At 53.9% G+C, this 22,499-nt stretch overlaps 1 protein-coding gene across 1 annotated transcript in view; it reads right to left on the bottom strand.

Annotated features, from left to right (window-relative positions):
- Nucleotides 1-22,499, bottom strand: part of LOC147095450 (cytospin-A-like) — a 119,847-nt gene that overhangs the window by 26,915 nt on the left and 70,433 nt on the right. Inside the window, exons 5-7 of the mRNA XM_085974595.1 lie at nt 18,974-19,043; nt 9,884-9,998; nt 1,936-2,038 (exon numbers count right to left, since the gene is read on the bottom strand). Of these exons, the coding sequence (XP_085830721.1) occupies nt 1,936-2,038; nt 9,884-9,998; nt 18,974-19,043 (288 nt within the window). The remainder of the gene's footprint in view (nt 1-1,935; nt 2,039-9,883; nt 9,999-18,973; nt 19,044-22,499) is intronic.

The following is a 22,499-nucleotide window of genomic DNA, read 5'->3' on the forward strand; positions in this document are numbered from 1 at the left end:
GCAATACTGATGGAGAGCCGCACTGTCGGAGGGATAGTACTGAGGGAGCGCTGCAATGTCGGAGGGACAGTACCTAGGGAGCACCGCACTGTCGGAGGGTCAGTACTGAGGGAGCGCCGCACTGTCGGGGCAGTACGGAGGGAGCACCGCACTGTTGGAGGGGCAGTACTGAGGGAACGCCACACTGTCGGAGGGTCAGTACTGATGGAGCGCCGCACTGTCGGGGCAGTACTGAGGGAGCGCCGCACTTTGGAAGGGGCAGTACTGAGGGAGTGCCGCACTGTCGGAGGGGCAGTACTGAGGGAGTGCCGCACTGTCGGAGGAGCAGTACTGAGGGAGCGCCGCACTGTCGGAGGGGCAGTACTGAGGGAGCGCCGCATGGTCGGAGGGGCAGAACTGAGGGTGCGCCGCACTGTTGAAGGGGCAGTACTGAGGGAGCGCCACACTGTCAGAGGAGCAGTACTGAGGGAGCGCTGCACTGTCGGAGGGGCAGTACTGAGGGAGTGCTGCACTGTCGGAAGGGCAGTACTGAGGGAGGGCTGCACTGTCAGAGGGGCAGTACTGAGGGAGCGCTGCACTGTCGGTGGGGCAGTACTGAGGGAGTGCTGCACTGTCAGAGGGGCAGTACTGAGGAAGCGCTGCACTGTCGGAGGGTCAGTACCTAGGGAGGACCGCACTGTCGGTGAGTCAGTAATGAGGGAGCACCGCACTGTCGGGGCAGTACGGAGGGAGCGCCGCACTGTTGGAGGGGCAGTACTGAGGGAACGCCACACTGTGGAAGGGGCAGTACTGAGGGAGCGCCGCACTGTCGGGGCAGTACTGAGGGAGCGTCGCACTGTGGAAGGGGCAGTACTGAGGGAGCGCCGCACTGTCGGAGGGGCAGTACTGAGGGAGTGCTGCACTGTCAGAGGGGCAGAACTGAGGGAGTGCCGCACTTTCAGGGCAGTACTGAGGGAGCGCCGCACTTTGGAAGGGGCAGTACTGAGGGAGCGCCGCACTGTCGGAGGTAGGTACTGAGGGAGTGCCGCACTGTCGGAGGGGCAGTACTGAAGGAGCGCTGCACTGTCGGAGGGACAGTACTGAGGGAGCGCCGCACTGTTGGAGGGGCAGAACTGAGGGTGCGCCGCACTGTCGAAGGGGCAGTACTGAGGGAGCGCCACACTGTCGGAGGGGCAGTACTGAGGGTGCGCCGCACTGTCGGAGGGACAGTACTGAGCGAGCGCTGCACTGTCAGAGGGGCAGTACTGAGGGAGCGATGCACGGTCGGAGGGGCATTACTGAGGGAGTGCGGCACTGTCAGAGAGGCAGTACTGAGGGTGCGCTGCACTGTCGGAGGGGCATTACTGAGGGTGCGCCGCACTGTCGGAGGGGCATTACTGAGGGTGCGCCGCACTGTGTGAGGGGAAGTACTGAGGGAGCGCTGCACTGTCGGAGGGGCATAACTGCGGGAGCACCGCACTGTCGAAGGGACAGTACTGCGGGAGCACCGCACTGTCGAAGGGACAGTACTGAGGGAGCACCGCACTGTCGGAGGGGCAGTACTGAGGAAGCGCTGCACTGTCGGAGGGGCAGTACTGAGGGAGCACCGCACTGTCGAAGGGACAGTACTGAGGGAGCACCGCACTGTCGGAGGGACAGTACTGAGGGAGCACCGCACTGTCGAAGGGACAGTACTGAGGGAGCACCGCACTGTCGAAGGGACAGTACTGAGGGAGCACCGCACTGTCGGAGGGGCAGTACTGAGGAAGCGCTGCACTCTCAGAGGGGCAGTGCAAGGGGCGGGCATTGCGAAGATAGGCCTGCTGGGACGCTGGGAGCATCTGGGGCCGGGGCAGTTGGAGTCAGGAGATCATGTGAGGAAATCTCCAGTGATAGGTCCAAGCAGAGTTGGCCGACGTAGCGAAGGGGGGTGGAGCGAGACGTTAGGACGCCCACCTGATATCCTTCTGTCTTCATCTGGCACCATCTAAGCAGCGTGTTGCGCTTGGAGCCTCCTGACCGTTTGACCAGTTCAGCCAAAGTCTCGCCCACCTTCTCGCTGAAAGAGAAAGAAGACATTCATTCTCGCAACACAGGAAGAGGCCATTCGGTCCATCGTGTCAGTGCCGGCTATTTGAACGAACTTTCCAATAAATCACACTCCCCGCCGCCCCCACCTCTGCTCTTTCCCCACAGCACTGAAAAATCACCCACTTCAATATTTATCCAATTCCCTTTTGAAGATTAAAGACGGTGGAGGGGGGGGTAATTCGGTTGCTTTGCCCTCCCGTTGGCGACCCGAGTGGGCGCTAACAGGTCGCAAAGTGCCTGGCGCCCGGGCGCGGCACCGCTAACACCTCTAGCGAAATTCAGCACCGCCATCGCCGTGCGCAGCGCCCCACTCGCGCCCCCGCCCACAAATTTGGCTCGCGGCCTCTGACCTACTGCTAGAAGCTGCTACTGGCAGGGTCAGGGGGGCGTTCTTACAGCCGGGGCGGTGATCACTGGGCAGAAGCCGGGCGGCCATGTTTTCTTGGGCCGCCTGCCAGCACCTGCCCCCTCTGGCCTCCTCCCACGGAATGCCTGCCGTGATCGCTCCTGATGAGTGCCGGGCTCTGTGGCCGGCACCCTGCTCCCCGGGGTCCCAGCAGGGCCCTGGTGCAGGCTGCGTCAGGCCTTCCGCCTTTAATCAGGGGCCAGCAGTACGGCGACGCTACGTGCTGACGCGCCTGGCCCTGCTACACGCAATGTCACAATACTCAATGGGAGTGTCCCAATAGGGAGAGGGGGAGCTTCCAGTAGTGCCCTGCCTACTGCTTGGGGTGCTACCATTCAATTTAAGGCATGAGGGTGCTAAATTTTTCAGGGCACCAAAATTAGCGAAGTTAGCGAGCCAATTTTTCTCTCAGTGTATCTAACACACTGGGTCACCCGGTCCCAGAGGGGGAAAGGACAGTGTGTCGAACACACTGGGTCACCCGATCCCAGAGGGGGAAAGGACAGTGTATCTAATGCACTGTGACACCCGGACCCAGTGGGGGAAAGGACAGTGTATCTAACACACTGTAACACCTGGTCCCAGAGGGGGAAAGGACAGTGTATCTAAAACACTGGGTCACCCGGTCCCAGAGGGGGAAAGGACAGTGTATCTAACACACTGGGTCACCCGGTCCCAGAGGGGGAAAGGACAGTGTATCTAACGCACTGTGACACCTGGTCCCCGAGGGGGAAAGGACAGTGTATCTAACACACTGTAACACCCGGTCCCAGAGGGGGAAATGACACTGTATCTGATGCATTGTGACACCCGGACCCAGTGGGGGAAAGGACAGTGTATCTAACACACTGTAACACCTGGTCCCAGAGGGGGAAAGGTCAGTGTATCTAACGCACTGTGACACCCGGTCCCAGAGGGGGAAAGGACAGTGTATCTAACGCACTGTGACACCCGGTCCCAGAGGGGGAAAGGACAGTGTATCTAACGCACTGTGACACCCGGTCCCAGAGGGGGAAAGGACAGTGTATCTAACTCACTGTGACACCCGGTCCCAGAGGGGGAAAGGACAGTGTATCTAACGCACTGTGACACCCGGTCCCAGAGGGGGAAAGGGCAGTGTATCTAACGCACTATGACACCCGGTCCCAGAGTGGGAAAGGACAGTGTATCTAACGCACTGTGACACCCGGTCCCAGAGGGGGAAAGGACAGTGTATCTAACACACTGTGACTCCCGGTCCCAGAGGGGGAAAGGACAGTGTATCTAACGCACTGTGACACCCGGTCCCAGAGGGGGAAAGGAGAGTGTATCTAACGCACTGTGACACCCGGTCCCAGAGGGGGAAAGGACAGTGTATCTAACGCACTGTGACACCCGGTCCCAGAGGGCGAAAGGACAGTGTATCTAACGCACTGTGACACCCGGTCCCAGAGGGGGAAAGGACAGTGTATCTAACGCACTGTGACACCCGGTTCCAGAGGGGGAAAGGACAGTGTATCTAACGCACTGTGACACCCGGTCCCAGAGGGCGAAAGGACAGTGTATCTAACGCACTGTGACACCCGGTCCCAGAGGGGGAAAGGACAGTGTATCTAACGCACTGTGACACCCGGTTCCAGAGGGGGAAAGGACAGTGTATCTAATGCACTGTGACACCCGGTCCCAGAGGGGGAAAGGACAGTGTATCTAACGCACTGTGACACCCGGTCCCAGAGGGGGAAAGGACAGTGTATCTAACGCACTGTGACACACGGTCCCAGAGGGGGAAAGGACAGTGTATCTAACACACTGTGACACCCAGTACCAGAGGGGGAAAGGACAGTGTATCTAACACACTGTGACACCCGGTCCCAGAGGGGGAAAGGACAGTGTATCTAACACACTGTGACACCCAGTCCCAGAGGGGGAAAGGACAGTGTATCTAACGCACTGTGACACCCGGTCCCAGAGCGGGAAAGGACAATGTATCTGACACACTGTGACACCCGGTCCCAGAGGGGGAAAGGACAGTGTATCTAACACACTGTGACACCTGGTCCCAGAGGGGGAAAGGACAGTGTATCTAACACACTGTGACACCCGGTCCCAGAGGGGGAAAGGACAGTGTATCTAACACACTGTGACACCCGGTCCCAGAGGGGGAAAGGACAGTGTATCTAACGCATAGTGACACCCGGTCCCAGAGGGGGAAAGGACAGTGTATCTAACACACTGTGACACCCGGTCCCAGAGGGGGAAAGGACAGTGTATTTAACGCACTGTGACACCCGGTCCCAGAGGGGGAAAGGACAGTGTATCTAACGCACATTGACACCCGGTCCCAGAGGGGGAAAGGACAGTGTATCTAACGCACTGTGACACCCGGTCCCAGAGGGGAAAGGACAGTGTATCTAACACACTGTGACACCCGGTCCCAGAGGGGGAAAGGACAGTGTATCTAACGCACTGTGACACCCGGTCCCAGAGGGGGAAAGGACAGTGTATCTAACACACTGTGACACCCGGTCCCAGAGGGGGAAAGGACAGTGTATCTAACGCACTGTGACACCCGGTCCCAGAGGGGGAAAGGCCAGTGTATCTAACGCACTGTGACACCCGGTCCCAGAGGGGGAAAGGACAGTGTATCTAACACACTGTGACACCCGGTCCCAGAGGGGGAAAGGACAGTGTATCTAACACACTGTGGCACCCAGTCCCAGAGGGGGAAAGGACAGTGTATTTAACGCACTGTGACACCCAGTCACAGAGGGGGAAAGGACAGTGTATCTAACACACTGTGACACCCGGTCCCAGAGGGGGAAAGGACAGTGTATTTAACGCACTGTGACACCCAGTCACAGAGGGGGAAAGGACAGTGTATCTAACACACTGTGACACCCGGTCCCAGAGGGGGAAAGGACAGTGTATCTAACGCACTGTGACGCCCGGTCCCAAGGGGAAAGGACACAGTATCTGACACACTGTGTCACCCGGTCCCAGAGGGGGAAAGGACAGTGTATCTAACACACTGTGACACCCGGTCCCAGAGGGGGAAAGGACAGTGTATCTAACACACTGTGACACCCAGTCCCAGAGGGGGAAAGGACAGTGTATTTAACGCACTGTGACACCCAGTCACAGAGGGGGAAAGGACAGTGTATCTAACACACTGTGACACCCGGTCCCAGAGGGGGAAAGGACAGTGTATCTAACACACTGTGACGCCCGGTCCCAAGGGGAAAGGACACAGTATCTGACACACTGTGACACCCGGTCCCAGAGAGGAAAAGGACAGTGTATCTAACGCACTGTGACGCCCGGTCCCAAGGGGAAAGGACACAGTATCTGACACACTGTGTCACCCGGTCCCAGAGGGGGAAAGGACAGTGTATCTGAACGGCTGCAGGGCATTCTGAAGGGGGAGGGTGAACAGTCAGAGGTCGTGGTTCACATTGGGACCAATGACATGGGTAGGAAGAGGGATGAGGTCCTGCAGCAAGAATTTAGGGAGCTAGGTAGCAGACTAAAGAGCAGGACCTCAAAGGTTGTAATCTCTGGATTACTCCCGGTGCCACGTGCTGGTGAGTATAGGAATAGGATGATAGAGCAGATAAATGCGTGGCTAAAGAGTTGGTGCAGGAGGGACGGCTTTAGTTTCCTGGATCACTGGGCCTGCTTCTGGGCAAGGTGGGACTTGTACAAGTCGGACGGGTTGCACCTGAACCAGAACGGGACAAATATCCTTGCGGGGAGGTTTGCTAGCACTGTTCGGGGGGGTTTAAACTAACTTGGCAGGGGGATGGGATACAGAGTGGAGCTATAATAGGGGGTGATGTACAGCCAAATATAGAGGAAAAAATAAGTCAGACTGGAAGGCAGAGCAAATATGTAACGGCTCAAGGGAGTAGGGCAAGGCTAAATGGCATTTATTTTAATGCAAGGAGTCTTACGAATAAGGTGGATGAACTGAAGTTGTTGATGAACACATGGGAGTATGATATTGTTGCTGTCACGGAGACATGGCTGAGGGGGGGGCAAGACTGGCAGCTCAATATTCCGGGGTATAGAATCTTCAGCCGAGACAGAGGGGGGGTAAAAAAGAGGAGGGGGTGTCGCAATATTGATTAAGGAGACAATTACTGCTGTAAGGAGGGATGATATATTAACAGGTTCCTCTAATGAGGCCATATGGGTTGAACTTAAAAACAAAAAGGGGGCTAGCACTTTGCTGGGAGTGTACTATAGGCCCCCAAACAGTCAGGGGGATATAGAGCAACAGATACGTAGGCAAATCTCAGAGAAGTGTGCAAATAATAGGGTAATAATAATGGGGGATTTCAACTTCCCCAATATTAACTGGGATAGTCAGAGTGTGAAAGGCTTAGAGGGTGCAGAATTCTTAAAGTGCATCCAGGAGAGCTTTTTGAGCCAGCATGTAGAAAGTCCTACAAGAGAGGGGGCAGTACTGGACCTAATTCTAGGGAATGTGGCCGGGCAAGTGGTAGAAGTGTTAGTAGGTGAGCACTTTGGTGACAGTGACCATAATTCGGTGAGATTTAAGGTAGTCATGGAAAAGGACAAAGATGGGCCGGAAATAAAGGTTCTAAATTGGGGGAAGGCCGATTTTAATATGATAAGGCAGGATCTGACCAATGTGGACCGGGATCAGCTACTTGAAGGAAAATCCACATCGGAGCAATGGGAGTCTTTCAGAAAGGAAATTGAGAGAGTACAATGGCAACATGTTCCCGTAAAGGTCAAGGGTGGGACCAACAAGCCCAGGGAACCTTGGATGTCAAGGGATATACGAGAATGGATTAGGAAAAAAAGGGGGACCATGAAATAACACTGGCGAGCAAAATAAAGGAAAATCCTAAGGTGTTTTATAAGTACATTAAGGGCAAGAGGATAACTAGGGAAAGTGTAGGGCCCATTAGGGACCAAAATGGCAATCTGTGTGTAGAGCCAGAGGATGTAGGTGGGGTTTTAAATGATATTTTTGCATCTGTGTTCACTATGGAGAAGGACGATGTGGACATAGAAATCAGGATGGGGGACTGTGATATACTTGAACATATTAGCATCGAGAGGGAGGAGGTACTGGCGGTTTTAGCAGGCTTAAAAGTGGATAAATCCCCAGGCCCGGAAGAGATGTATCCCAGACTACTATGTGAGGCAAAGGAGGAGATTGCAGGGGCTCTGACACAAATTTTCAGAACCTCTCTGGCCACAGGGGATGTGCCAGAGGACTGGAGAACAGCTAACGTAGTACCATTATTCAAGAAGGGTAGTAGGGATAAACCAGGGAATTACAGGCCAGTGAGCCTAACATCAGTGGTAGGGAAATTATTGGAAAAAAATTCTGAGGGACAAAATTGGTCTCCACTTGGAGAGGCAGGGATTAATTAGGGATAGCCAGCATGGCTTTGTCAAGGGAAGATCATGTCTGGCCAATTTGATTGAATTCTTCGAGGGGGTGACTAGGTGTGTGGATGAGGGTAGTGCTGTGGATGTGGTTTACATGGATTTCAGTAAGGCTTTTGATAAAGTCCCGCATAGGAGACTGGTCAGGAAGGTAAGAGCCCATGGGGTCCAGGGTGCCTTGGCACATTGGATCCAAAACTGGCTTAATGGCAGAAGGCAGAGGGTGATGGTCGAAGGTTGTTTTTGTGTCTGGAAGCCTGTGTCCAGTGGGGTACCACAGGGATCGATGCTGGGGCCCTTGCTGTTTGTGGTCTACATTAATGATTTGGATGTGAATGTAAAAGGTATGATCAGTAAGTTCGCAGATGACACGAAAATTGGTGGGGTGGTAAATAGCGAGGCGGGAAGCCTCAGGCTACAGGACGATATAGATGGGTTGGTCAGATGGGCGGAACAGTGACAAATGGAATTTAACCCTGAAAAGTGTGAGGTGATGCATTTTGGACGGACTAACAAGGCAAGGGAATACACAATGAATGGTAGGACCCTAGGAAAGACAGAGGATCAGAGGGACCTTGGTGTGCATGTACATAGATCCCTGAAGGCAGCAGAACAGGTAGATAAGGTGGTTGAAAAGGCATATGGGATACTTGCCTTCATTAGCCGAGGCATAGAATATAACAGCAGGGAGGTTATGATGGAGCTGTACAAAACGCTGGTAAGGCCACAGCTCGAGTACTGTGTGCAGTTCTGGTCGCCACACTTTAGGAAGGATGTGATTGCTTTGGAGAGGGTGCAGAGGAGATTTGCCAGGATGTTACCTGGGCTGGAGCGCTTCAGCTATGAAGAAAGACTGGACAGGCTGGGGTTGTTTTCCTTGGAGCAGAGAAGGCTGAGGGGGGACCTGATTGAGGTGTACAAAATTATGAGGGGCATAGATAGGGTGGATAGAAAGGAACTTTTCCCCTTAGTAGAGGGATCAATAACAAGGGGGCATAGATTCAAGGTAAGGGGCCGGAGGTTTAGAGGGGATTTGAGGAAAAACGTTTTCACCCAGAGGATGGTTGGAATCTGGAACTCACTGCCTGAAAGGGTGGTAGAGGCAGGAACCCTCACAACATTCAAGAAGCATTTGGATGAGCACTTGAAACGCCATAGCATACAAGGCTATGGACCAAATGCTGGATAATGGGATTAGATTAGACAGGGCTTGATGGCTGCCGCAGACGCGATGGGCCGAAGGGCCTCTTTCTGTGCTGTAAAACTCTATGACTCTATATAACGCACTGTGACACCCAGTCCCAGAGGGGAAAGGACAGTCTATCTAACGCACTGTGACACCCGGTCCCAGAGGGGGAAAGGACAGTGTATCTAACGCACTGTGACACCCGGTGCCAGAGGGGGAACGGACAGTGTATCTAACGCACTGTGACACCCAGTCCCAGAGGGGGAAAGGACAGTGTATCTAACGCACTGTGACACCCAGTCCCAGAGGGGGAAAGGACAGTGTATCTAACACACTGTGACACCCGGTCCCAGAGGGGGAAAGGACAGTGTATCTAACACACTGTGACACCCGGTCCCAGAGGGGGAAAGGACAGTGTATCTTACACACTGTGACACCCGGTCTGTGTAGAGGGACGAGGGCAGCAGGTGCATGGGAACATCATCATCTCCAAATTTCCCACCAAGTCACAAACACCATCCCAGCATGGACATGTATCGGTCGTTGCTTCTTCGTCGCTGGGTGTGAATCCTGGAACTCTCTTCCTAACCGCACTGAGAGAGTATCTTAGGAACAGGAGGAGGCCATTCAACTGCTCCAGCCTGTTTCACCATTCAATTAAATCATGGCTGATCTGTCTCTAAACTCCATCTACCCACCTTGGTTCCATAAAGGACTGTGTATTTAAGGACCCTTGAGTCACCAAATATATATATAGACCAGTACAATTGACAATCAGTCACTGAAAGGTCACGTTGTAAGGGGAGACCTTCTCACACCTTGGCTTTGGATCCGCTTTCTCTGCGACGGGATTATCTGGCGGGTTGTCCGGTGCTTGACTCTGACTCAGGTTCAAGCTGTCGTGATCAGACTCCTCACTTCGAATCTGCAGATCTGCGAGGAAACGAGAGGGGAGAGAGAAATCGGGAAACATGAGAAACCTTGATCATGGAGGGAGCTGCCATTCTCGGGCAGTGTGTGTCTCTCACCTGGAAATGGAGTCTTGCGAGGTTAGAGACAGCACAGCTCAGAAGCGGAGACTCAAAGCTGGAATGTCACAAATTCGTCCAATTTCCTGATTGCTAGTTTGTTCGGCCTTGCTCAGTGTGGGACTGAGACCCACACACGCGCACACACTTACGGCGCAGGAAAGGCCCAGGCTCCATCTTCGGCCTAGTGCTGAGTCAGTCTGTTCTCACCTGGTGTGGAACAGAGCCCCACACACACAGACAGAGCAGGAAAAGCCCAGGCTCCATCTTTGGCCTAGTGCTGAGTCAGCCTGATCTCACCCGGTGTGGGACTGAGCCCCACACACACAGACAGAGCAGGAAAAGCCCAGGCTCCATCTTTGGCCTAGTGCTGAATTAGCCTAATCTCACCCAGTGTGGGACTGAGCCCCTCACACACACACACAGAGCAGGAAAGGCCCAGGCTCCATCCTCAGCCTAGTGCTGAGTTAGCCTGATCTCACCCGGTGTGGGACTGAGCCCCACACACACAGACAGAGCAGGAAAGACCCAGGCTCCATCCCCGGCCTAGTGCTGAGTCAGCCTGTTCTCACCCAGTGTGGGACTGAGCCCCACACACAGAACAAGAGAGGCCCAGGCTCCATCCCCGGCCTAGTGCTGAGTTAGCCTGATCTCACCCAGTGTGGGACTGAGCCCCACACACACACACAGAACAAGAAAGGCCCAGGCTCCATCCTCGGCCTAGTGCTGAGTTAGCCTGACCTCACCTGGTGTGGGACTGAGCCCCACACACAGAACAGGAGAGGCCCAGGCTCCATCCCCGGCCTAGTGCTGAGTGGCTTTGTTACGACCCCCCTTTCTTCGCATGATCGAATATCCCAGTAATGCCAACCCCACCGTCCCATAAATAATGAGACAAACTCTTAAAAAACATGATATCTGGTAAGAAATCATGTTGCTATTTTTTGATTTACACACCTCATTAGTGGCTTATAGATTAGAGCTAAGATCTAACAGATCATAGCGCTTTGCAGAAACTATATTACTGCTTCTGAAATGGCTGAACATAAAAACTTTTTTTAAATCCTACCCGCAAACACCACCCTTCGCGAGTTGAGATAAATTTTCATTAAGAATCAGGTGTCTCACGATTAATTCGGGAGATTTGTAATAAATAGCTGCAATTACTTGGTTTTGAGCTTTGAGAACAGACAGGTTAGCAGCTAATCAGTCTGGCACATAGACAGACTGGGGGAGAGAGGCAGACACTGAGAGACCGAGGGAGAGAGAGGCAGACACTGAGAGACTGAGGGGGAGAGAGGCAGACACTGAGAGACTGAGGGGGAGAGAGGCAGACACTGAGAGACTGAGGGGGAGAGAGGCAGACACTGAGAGACTGAGGGGGAGAGAGGCAGACACTGAGAGACCGAGGGGGAGAGAGGCAGACACTGAGAAACTGAGGGGGAGAGAGGCAGACACTGAGAGACTGAGGGGGAGAGAGGCAGACACTGAGAGACTGGGAGAGAGAGGCAGACACTGAGAGACTGAGGGAGAGAGGCAGACACTGAGAGACTGAGGGAGAGAGAGGCAGACACTGAGAGACTGAGGGAGAGAGAGACCGACAGCGAGAGACTGAGGGAGAGAGGCAGACACTGAGAGACTGAGGAGAGAGAGGCAGACACTGAGAGACCGAGGGGGAGAGAGGCAGACACTGAGAGACTGAGGGAGAGAGAGGCAGACACTGAGAGACCGAGGGGGAGAGAGGCAGACACTGAGAGACCGAGGGGGAGAGAGGCAGACACTGAGAGACTGAGGGAGAGAGAGGCAGACACTGAGAGACCGAGGGGGAGAGAGGCAGACACTGAGAGACCGAGGGGGAGAGAGGCAGACACTGAGAGACTGAGGGAGAGAGAGGCAGACACTGAGAGACTGAGGGGGAGAGAGGCAGACACTGAGAGACTGAGGGAGAGAGAGGCAGACACTGAGAGACTGAGGGGGAGAGAGACAGACACTGAGAGACTGAGGGGGAGAGAGGCAGACACTGAGAGACCGAGGGGGAGAGAGGCAGACACTGAGAGACCGAGGGGGAGAGAGGCAGACACTGAGAGACTGAGGGGGAGAGAGGCAGACACTGAGAGACCGAGGGGGAGAGAGGCAGACACTGAGAGACCGAGTGGGAGAGAGGCAGACACTGAGAGACTGAGGGGGAGAGAGGCAGACACTGAGAGACTGAGGGAGAGAGAGGCAGACACTGAGAGACTGAGGGAGAGAGGCAGACACTGAGAGACTGAGGGAGAGAGAGGCAGACACTGAGAGACTGAGGGGGAGAGAGGCAGACACTGAGAGACCGAGGGGGAGAGAGGCAGACACTGAGAGACCGAGGGGGAGAGAGGCAGACACTGAGAGACCGAGGGGGAGAGAGACAGACACTGAGAGACTGAGGGGGAGAGAGGCAGACACTGAGAGACCGAGGGGGAGAGAGGCAGACACTGAGAGACCGAGTGGGAGAGAGGCAGACACTGAGAGACTGAGGGGGAGAGAGGCAGACACTGAGAGACTGAGGGAGAGAGAGGCAGACACTGAGAGACTGAGGGAGAGAGGCAGACACTGAGAGACTGAGGGAGAGAGAGGCAGACACTGAGAGACTGAGGGGGAGAGAGGCAGACACTGAGAGACCGAGGGGGAGAGAGGCAGACACTGAGAGACCGAGGGGGAGAGAGGCAGACACTGAGAGACTGAGAGAGAGGCAGACACTGAGAGACTGAGGAGAGAGAGGCAGACACTGAGAGACTGAGGGGGAGAGAGACCGACAGCGAGAGACTGAGGGAGAGAGAGGCAGACACTGAGAGACTGAGGGAGAGAGAGACCGACAGCGAGAGACTGAGGGAGAGAGAGGCAGATACTGAGAGACCGAGGGGGAGAGAGGCAGACACTGAGAGACCGAGGGGGAGAGAGGCAGACACTGAGAGACTGAGGGAGAGAGAGACCGACAGCGAGAGACTGAGGGAGAGAGAGGCAGACACTGAGAGACCGAGGGGGAGAGAGGCAGACACTGAGAGACCGAGGGGGAGAGAGGCAGACACTGAGAGACCGAGGGGGAGAGAGGCAGACACTGAGAGACTGAGGGGGAGAGAGGCAGACACTGAGAGACCGAGGGGGAGAGAGGCAGACACTGAGAGACTGAGGGAGAGAGAGGCAGACACTGAGAGACCGAGGGGGAGAGAGGCAGACACTGAGAGACTGAGGGGGAGAGAGGCAGACACTGAGAGACTGAGGGAGAGAGAGGCAGACACTGAGAGACCGAGGGGGAGAGAGGCAGACACTGAGAGACTGAGGGGGAGAGAGGCAGACACTGAGAGACCGAGGGGGAGAGAGGCAGACACTGAGAGACCGAGGGGGAGAGAGGCAGACACTGAGAGACCGAGGGGGAGAGAGGCAGACACTGAGAGACTGAGGGGGAGAGAGGCAGACACTGAGAGACCGAGGGGGAGAGAGGCAGACACTGAGAGACTGAGGGGGAGAGAGGCAGATACTGAGAGACTGAGAGAGAGGCAGACACTGAGAGACTGCGGGAGAGAGAGGCAGATACTGAGAGACTGAGAGAGAGGCAGACACTGAGAGACTGAGGGAGAGAGAGGCAGACACTGAGAGACTGAGGGAGAGAGAGGCAGACACTGAGAGACTGAGGGAGAGAGAGGCAGACACTGAGAGACTGAGGGGGAGAGAGGCAGACACTGAGAGACTGAGGGAGAGAGAGGCAGACACTGAGAGACTGAGGGAGAGAGAGGCAGACACTGAGAGACTGGGAGAGAGAGGCAGACACTGAGAGACTGAGGGAGAGAGAGGCAGACACTGAGAGACTGAGGGAGAGAGAGGCAGACACTGAGAGACTGAGGGAGAGAGAGGCAGACACTGAGAGACTGAGGGAGAGAGAGGCAGACACTGAGAGACTGAGGGAGAGAGAGGCAGACACTGAGAGACTGAGGGAGAGACAGGCAGACACTGAGAGACTGAGGGAGAGAGAGGCAGACACTGAGAGACTGAGGGGGAGAGAGGCAGACACTGAGAGACTGAGGGAGAGAGAGGCAGACAGACACTGAGAGACTGAGGGAGAGAGAGACCGACAGCGAGAGACTGAGGGAGAGAGAGACCGACAGCGAGAGACTGAGGGAGAGAGAGGCAGACACTGAGAGACTGAGGGAGAGAGAGGCAGACACTGAGAGACTGAGGGAGAGAGAGGCAGTCACTGAGAGACTGAGGAGAGAGAGGCAGACACTGAGAGACTGAGGGAGAGAGGCAGACACTGAGAGACTGAGGGAGAGAGAGGCAGACACTGAGAGACTGAGGGAGAGAGAGGCAGACATTGAGAGACTGAGGGAGAGAGAGGCAGACACTGAGAGACTGAGGGAGAGAGAGGCAGACACTGAGAGACTGAGGAGAGAGAGGCAGACACTGAGAGACTGAGGGAGAGAGAGGCAGACACTGAGAGACTGAGGGAGAGAGAGGCAGACACTGAGAGACTGAGGGAGAGAGAGGCAGACACTGAGAGACTGAGGGAGAGAGGCAGACACTGAGAGACTGAGGAGAGGCAGACAGACACTGAGAGACTGAGGGAGAGAGAGGCAGACACTGAGAGACCGAGGGAGAGAGAGGCAGACACTGAGAGACTGAGGGAGAGAGAGGCAGACACTGAGAGACCGAGGGGGAGAGAGACAGACACTGAGAGACTGAGGGAGAGAGAGGCAGACACTGAGAGACTGAGGGAGAGAGGCAGACACTGAGAGACTGAGGGAGAGGCAGACACTGAGAGACTGAGGGAGAGAGAGGCAGACACTGAGAGACTGAGGGAGAGAGAGGCAGACACTGAGAGACTGAGGGAGAGAGAGGCAGACACTGAGAGACTGAGGGAGAGAGGCAGACAGACACTGAGGGATTGAGGGAGAGAGAGGCAGACACTGAGACTGAGGTAGAGAGAGGCAGACACTGAGAGACTGAGGGAGAGAGAGGCAGATACTGAGAGACTGAGGAGAGGCAGACAGACACTGAGGGAGAAAGAGGCAGACACTGAGACTGAGGGAGAGAGAGGCAGACAGACACAGAGACTGAGGGAGAGAGAGGCAGACACTGAGAGACTGAGGGAGAGAGAGGCAGACACTGAGAGACTGAGGGAGAGAGGCAGACAGACACTGAGGGATTGAGGGAGAGAGAGGCAGACACTGAGACTGAGGTAGAGAGAGAGGCAGACAGGCACTGAGGGACTGAGGGAGAGAGAGGCAGACACTGAGAGGCTGAGGGAGAGAGAGGCAGACACTGAGAGACTGAGGGAGAGAGAGGCAGACACTGAGAGACTGAGGGAGAGAGAGGCAGACACTGAGAGACTGAGGGAGAGAGAGGCAGACACTGAGAGACTGAGGGAGAGAGAGGCAGACACTGAGAGACTGAGGGAGAGAGAGGCAGACAGAGACTGAGGGAGAGAGAGGCAGACACTGAGAGACTGAGGGAGAGAGAGGCAGACACTGAGAGACTGAGGGAGAGAGAGGCAGACACTGAGAGACTGAGGGAGAGAGAGGCAGACACAGAGAGACTGAGGGAGGGAGAGGCAGACACAGAGACTGAGGGAGAGAGAGGCAGACACAGAGACTGAGGGAGAGAGAGGCAGACACAGAGAGACTGAGGGAGGGAGAGGCAGACACAGAGACTGAGAGAGAGGCAGACACTGAGAGACTGAAGGAGGGAGAGGCAGACACAGAGACTGAGGGAGAGAGAGGCAGACACAGAGACTGAGGGAGAGAGAGGCAGACACTGAGAGACTGAGGGAGGGAGAGGCAGACACAGAGACTGAGAGAGAGGCAGACACTGAGAGACTGAAGGAGAGAGAGGCAGACAGACACTGTGGCAGACAGACACTGAGAGACTGAGGGAGAGAGAGGCAGACAGACACTGAGGGAGAGAGAGGCAGACACAGTGAGACTGAGGGAGAGAGAGACAGACAGACACTGAGAGACTGAAGGAGAGAGAGGCAGACAGACACTGAGGGAGAGAGAGGCAGACACAGTGAGACTGAGGGAGAGAGAGACAGACAGACACTGAGAGACTGAAGGAGAGAGAGGCAGACAGACACTGTGGCAGACAGACACTGAGAGACTGAGGGAGAGAGAGGCAGACAGACACTGAGGGAGAGAGAGGCAGACACAGTGAGACTGAGGGAGAGAGAGACAGACAGACACTGAGAGACTGAGCGAGATTGAGGCAGAGAGACAATGAGAGATTGAGGGAGAGAGAGAGGCCGACACTGAGACTGAGGAGAGAGAGGCAGACAGACACTGAGAGACTGAGGGAGAGAGAGGCCGACACTGAGACTGAGGAGAGAGAGGCAAACTGACACTGAGAGACTGAGGTAGAGAGAATGCTTTATGATTTTATGTTTTGTTTAATGGTTTTAGCAGCCAGGCAAAAAAAAAGAAATCGGCTTAAATTTTCCTGCCAGAAGGCAATGCCCCTTTAAATAGCCATGCGCTGCAGTAGCACTCTGAACTACAAGTCTTGGGCTTCAGGCTGTAGAAGTGGGATTGCTGGACCCGGGACTGCTGCAAACTGTGGGGGCGAAAGTGTGAATACATCCGATTTTTGAGGCAATGGGAGCGTGTTGACAGAGGAGCAGATCGGTGCCGCTCTCCTGGTTCCCGGGCCAGGACAAGGTGGGAGGGATGCTGGTCAGTTTCCACTCACGGAGCAGGTACAGTCAAGGAAAGAAAGACTTACATTTCTATAGCGCCTTTCACGACCACCGGACGTCCCAAAGCGTTTCACAGCCAATGAAATACTTTGTGAAGTGTAGTCACTGTTGTAATGTAGGACACGCGGCAGCCAATTTACGCACAGCAAGCTCCCACAAACAGCAATGTAAGTAACATAAGAAGTAGGAGCAGGAGTAGGCCATACGGCCCCTCGGGCCTGCTCCGCCATTCAATAGGATCATGGCTGATCCGAACTTAGACTCACGTCCACTTCCCTGTCCTCTCCCCGTAACCCCTAATTCCCTTATTAGCTAGGAAACTGTCTATCTCCGTTTTAAATTTATTTAATGTCGCAGCTTCCACAGCTCTCTGGGGTAGGAAATTCCATAGATTTACTACCCTCTGAGTGAAGAAGTTTCTCCTCATCTCAGTTTTGAAAGGGCAGCCCCTTAGTCTAAGACTAGCTGGGGGGAGCCCCCTCACAATCTTATATGTTTCGATAAGATCGCCTCTCATTCATCTGAATTCCAATGAGTAGAGTCCCAACCTACTCAACCTTTCCTCATAAGTCAATCCCCTCATCTCCAGAATCAACCGAGTGAACCTTCTCTGAACTGCCTCGAGAGCAAGTATATCTTTTCTTAAATATGGAAACCAAAACTGCACGCAGTATTCCAGGTGTGGCCTCACCAATACCCTGTATAACTGAAGCAAGACTTCCCTGTTTTTATACTCCATCCCCCTTGCAATAAAAGCCAAGATTCCATTGGCCTTCCTGATCACCTGCTGCACCTGCATACTAGCTTTTTGTGTTTCATGCACCAGGACCCCCAGATCCCTTTGTACTGCAGCACTTGGCAGTTTCTCTCCATTTAGATAATAAGCATAACCTCACACTTTCCAACATTATATTGCATCTGCCAAATCTCTGCTCACTCACTTAGCCTGTCTATGTCCTTTTGCAGGTTTTTTATGTCCTCCTCACTCACTGCTTTCCCTCCCATCTTTGTATCGTCGGCAAACTTTGATATGTTACACTCGGTCGCCTCCTCCAAATCGTTAATATAGATTGTAAAGAGTTGGGGTCCCAGCACTGACCCCTGCGGAACACCACTAGTTACTGATTGCCAACCCGAGAATGAACCATTTATCCCAACTCTCTGTTTTCTGTTAGATAGCCAATCTTCCACCCATGCCAGTATATTACCCCCAATCCTGTGATTTTTTATCTTGTGCAGTAATCTTTTCTGTGGCACCTTGTCAAATGCCTTTTGGAAGTCCAAATACACCACATCCACTGGTTCCCCTTTATCCACCCTGTTTGTTACTTCCTCAAAGAATTCGAGCAAATTTGTCAAACATCACTTCCCCTTCATAAAACCATGCTGACTCTGTCCGATTAAATTATGTTTATCCAAATGTCCTATTACTGCTTCCTTAATAATGGACTCCAACATTTTACCAACCACAGATGTTAGGCTAACTGGTCTATAGTTTCCAGCCTTTTGTCTACTTACCAATGTGATAATGACCAGATCACCTTTTTATTAGTGATTTTGATTGAGGGATAAATATTGGCCCCAGTACACTAGGGAGAACTCCCCTGTTCTTTTTCGAACTACTGTCATGGGATCTTTTACGTCCACCTGAGAGGACAGATGGGGCCTCGGTTTAACATCTCATCCGAAAGACGGCACGTCCGACAGTGCGGCGCTCCCTTTTTCTTTCCTGTACAGAAATTCTGGCTTGGATTCAATCAACAGTTCAACTCACGGGTTTTCTGAGCTGAATCACGAGTTGGAGAGGATTTTCAATAAAAATCTCGAGGCTGGCGATTAAATCGTGTCTTTATTGAATCCTCCCAGCACCCATTGTCCCGTCTAACACAGGTAGAGGGAGCGGGGCGGGCGGGGCGGGGGTTAGGGTCTGGGTTGTAGTTTGCCCCGTCAGCTGTTTGCCCGTGAGTGTCAGAACCTGCACCCCCCCCACCCCCGGGGAGGAGGGGGAAAGTGAAATGGAAACACCTCAGGGGAGGGGGGAGGTAGAAGAGCCTCGGACTCGAGCCATTGGATAATGGACGAGGCTGGGAGGATGTGGCACAGGGAGGATGGGGGGTGGGGGTGGGGAATCAAATAACCGGGCGGGAAGCTCAGCGATGCCTCACCTGACGAGGACTGCACCTCCTTGGCTAGGGCCTCGCTCTCCTTCAAATCTCCACAGGACTCAGCGCCTGTCTGTAACAAAGGGAAAAGAGGATCAAAGCAACGATTAAGGGCCATGAAAACCGCAAGCGCGAGGTCACACAGGGTCGTGGAAGGCGGGCTGGGACTTGGCCGTGATGCCACCCACAGTCGAACAGCTGGCTGAAAACCTTCATCACTCCTTCCCCCTCTTGCTGTTCTCGGCTCAACATGTGAGGGAAACAAATAGATCAAAGCCAGAAGTCAGCGAGAGTCTCAAAGAGGAGGAGAAAGGCGAGACATCTTCATGAGGATTTGGATTGAGCAGCCTTTCTTTCTCTTCCCAGAGCAGGAGTCGTCTCTCCATTTCCCCCAGCCCACTCATTCCATGATCCATGTTTCAGCGCAGGCCTGATCTGCTCCTGGAGTATGGCCTTGCTATAGTTGTCAGCCATGGCTCTTTCTCTCTAACCCTCTCGCCGAGTCAGAAGGTTGTGGGTTCGAGCCCCCAACACACAGCAGAGACTCAAGCCCCATAATCCCAGGCCCAACACTCCTCAGTTGCCAATACTGAGGGAGCGCTGCACTGTCGGTGGGGCAGTACTGAGGGAGTGCTGCACTGTCAGAGGGGCAGTACTGAGGGAGCGCTGCACTGTCAGAGGGGCAGTACTGAGGGAGCTCTGCACTGTTGGTGGGACAGTACTGAGGGAGTGCTGCACTGTCGGTGGGGCAGTACTGTGGGAGCGCTGCACTGTCGGAGGGACAGTACTGAGGGAGTGCTGCACTGTCGGAGGGACAGTACTGAGGGAGTGCTGCACTGTCGGTGGGGAAGTACTGTGGGAGCGCTGCACTGTCGGAGGGGCAGTACTGTGGGAGCGCTGCACTGTCGGAGGGGCAGTACTGAGGGAGCTCTGCACTGTCGGAGGGACAGTACTGAGGGAGTGCTGCACTGTCAGAGGGGCAGTACTGAGGGAGCGCTACACTGTCGGAGGGGCAGTACTGAGGGAGCGCTGCACTGTCGGAGGGGCAGTACTGAGGGAGCGCTGCACTGTCGGTGGGGCAGTACTGAGGGAGTGCTGCACTGTCGGTGGGGCAGTACTGTGGGAGCGCTGCACTGTCGGAGGGACAGTACTGAGGGAGTGCTGCACTGTCGGAGGGACAGTACTGAGGGAGTGCTGCACTGTCGGTGGGGAAGTACTGTGGGAGCGCTGCACTGTCGGAGGGGCAGTACTGAGGGAGCTCTGCACTGTCGGAGGGACAGTACTGAGGGAGTGCTGCACTGTCAGAGGGGCAGTACTGAGGGAGCGCTGCACTGTCGGAGGGGCAGTACTGAGGGAGCGCTGCACTGTCAGAGGGGCAGTACTGAGGGAGCGCTGCACTGTCGGAGGGCAAGTACTGAGGGAGCGCTGCACTGTCGGAGGGGCAGTACTGAGGGAGCGCTGCACTGTCAGAGGGGCAGTACTCAGGGAGCGCTGCACTGTCCGAGGGGCAGTACTGAGGGAGCGCTGCACTGTCAGAGGGGCAGTACTGAGGGAGCGCTGCACTGTCGGAGGGACAGTACTGAGGGAGCGCTGCACTGTCGGTGGGGCAGTACTGAGGGAGCGCTGCACTGTCAGAGGGGCAGTACTGAGGGAGCGCTGCACTGTCAGAGGGGCAGTACTGAGGGAGCTCTGCACTGTCGGAGGGACAGTACTGAGGGAGCTCTGCACTGTCGGAGGGGCAGTACTGAGGGAGCGCTGCACTGTCAGAGGGGCAGTACTGAGGGAGCGCTGTCTGTCTCTCCCTCTCTCTCTGTCTCTCTCCCTCTCTCTCTGTCTCTCTCCCTCTCTCTCTGTCTGTCTCTCCCTCTGTCTGTCTCTCCCTCTCTCTCTGTCTGTCTCTTCCTCTCTCTCTGTCTATCTCTCTCCCTCTCTCTCTCTCTCTCTCTCGCTCTTGCTCTCCGTCTCTCTCCCTGTCTGTCTCTCCCTCTCTCTCTGTCTGTCTCTCCCTCTCTCTCTCTCTCTCTCTGTCTCTCCCTCTCTCTCCCTCTCTGTCTCTCCCTCTCTGTCTCCCTCTCTCTGTCTCCCTCTCTGTCTCTCCCTCTCCCAATTCCAATTCCAATTCCAATTAAAATTCTTTATTGGCATGAAAGTTTACAGAGAACCATATTGCCAAAGCTTACATAGCAAAAAGGTACAGTTTTCCAACATTCTGTAGGTGTCAATCGATTTGACATTTGTTGGGTACATACAATATTACTTTTAAACAATATTAATTTTAAACAGTCTTTGTACTTCATTTGGTACGTTCAATATTAATTTTAAACAGTCTTAATTTTAAACAGTCCTCAGGTTGTGACATGTTGTTACATATTTGGCCCCAAGGTATGGTCTGTCTCCTTCTCCTAGGACTAATCTCAATTTTGACAGATCATCCAATTCCTTGAAATCTGGGGTTGTTTGGCTTAGCTTGTTGAATAATATGTTTCTTGATGTGTTGAATTTTTCGCATTTTAGGAGGAAATGCATTTCTGTTTCAACCTCGCCAGCCAGACATTGATCGCATATTCTATTCTCTCTAGGCTGCCAGGATTTCTTGTATCTGCCTTTTTCAATTTCCAGTTGGTGGTCGCTTAGTCTGTACCTGGTGAGGGTCTGTCTCTGTTTTGTGTCTCTGATGGTCGTGAGGTAGTCTGCCAGTTTATATTCTCTTTTTAGGGCCCGGTAACATTCTAATCTGCTTTGGCTTTCGGTTATTTTGTTCCAATGTTCCAGGTAGGTTTCTTTGCATTTTTTAATGATTTGGTTCACTCGGATTGGTGTTTGGACGGCTGTGTTGGTCTGGGGCTGGTCAGGGTCCGGCTGAGTACTTAGTTTCCGTAGCAGCTGACTCAGGGGACTCTTTTCTGGGTTTAGCTCTTGGGTCTGAAAGGCTTTGAAATGAAGGGTGTCTGGGGAGCTAGATTTGAGGTGATTTAGGAAGTTTAGTGCTCGTTTTTGGATGTTTATTATCAGTGGGTATCTGCCTAGTTCGGCTCTGCATGCATTTGTTGGCGTTTTTCTTTGGGTGCGAAGGATGCTTCGGCAGAATTCTGCATGTAGGGCTTCTATTGTGTGTTTTTCCCATTTAGTGTAGCTTTGGTGATTTAGCGGGCCCCATACTTCACTACCGTACAGTGCAATGGGCAGGATTATGCTGTCAAATATTTTGAGCCAGATTTTGATTGGGATTTGGATGTTGTAGAATTTTCTTTTTATTGCATATAGGGCTCTTCGGGCTTTTTCTTTTAGTGCATTCACTGCTATGCTGAAGCTCCCTGATGCTGTAATAGTTAGACCAAGGTAGGTGTAGCTCATAGTGTGTCCTATAGTGGTATCACTGAGGGTAAACTGGTATTTGTTTTCCTGACATCTGGGCCTTTTTTGAAAAATCATGATGTTGGTTTTCTTTAGATTTACTGTTAGAGCCCAATTTTGGCAGTATTTGTCGAGTAGGTCTAGTTGTTGCTGTAATCCCTGTTCTGTGGGGGAC

Source organism: Somniosus microcephalus, unplaced genomic scaffold, assembly GCF_052327205.1.
Source record: "Somniosus microcephalus isolate GS21.2 unplaced genomic scaffold, FLI_Smic_1.0 unresolved_chr1, whole genome shotgun sequence".
In the NCBI taxonomy this organism is placed as follows: Eukaryota; Metazoa; Chordata; class Chondrichthyes; order Squaliformes; family Somniosidae; genus Somniosus; species Somniosus microcephalus.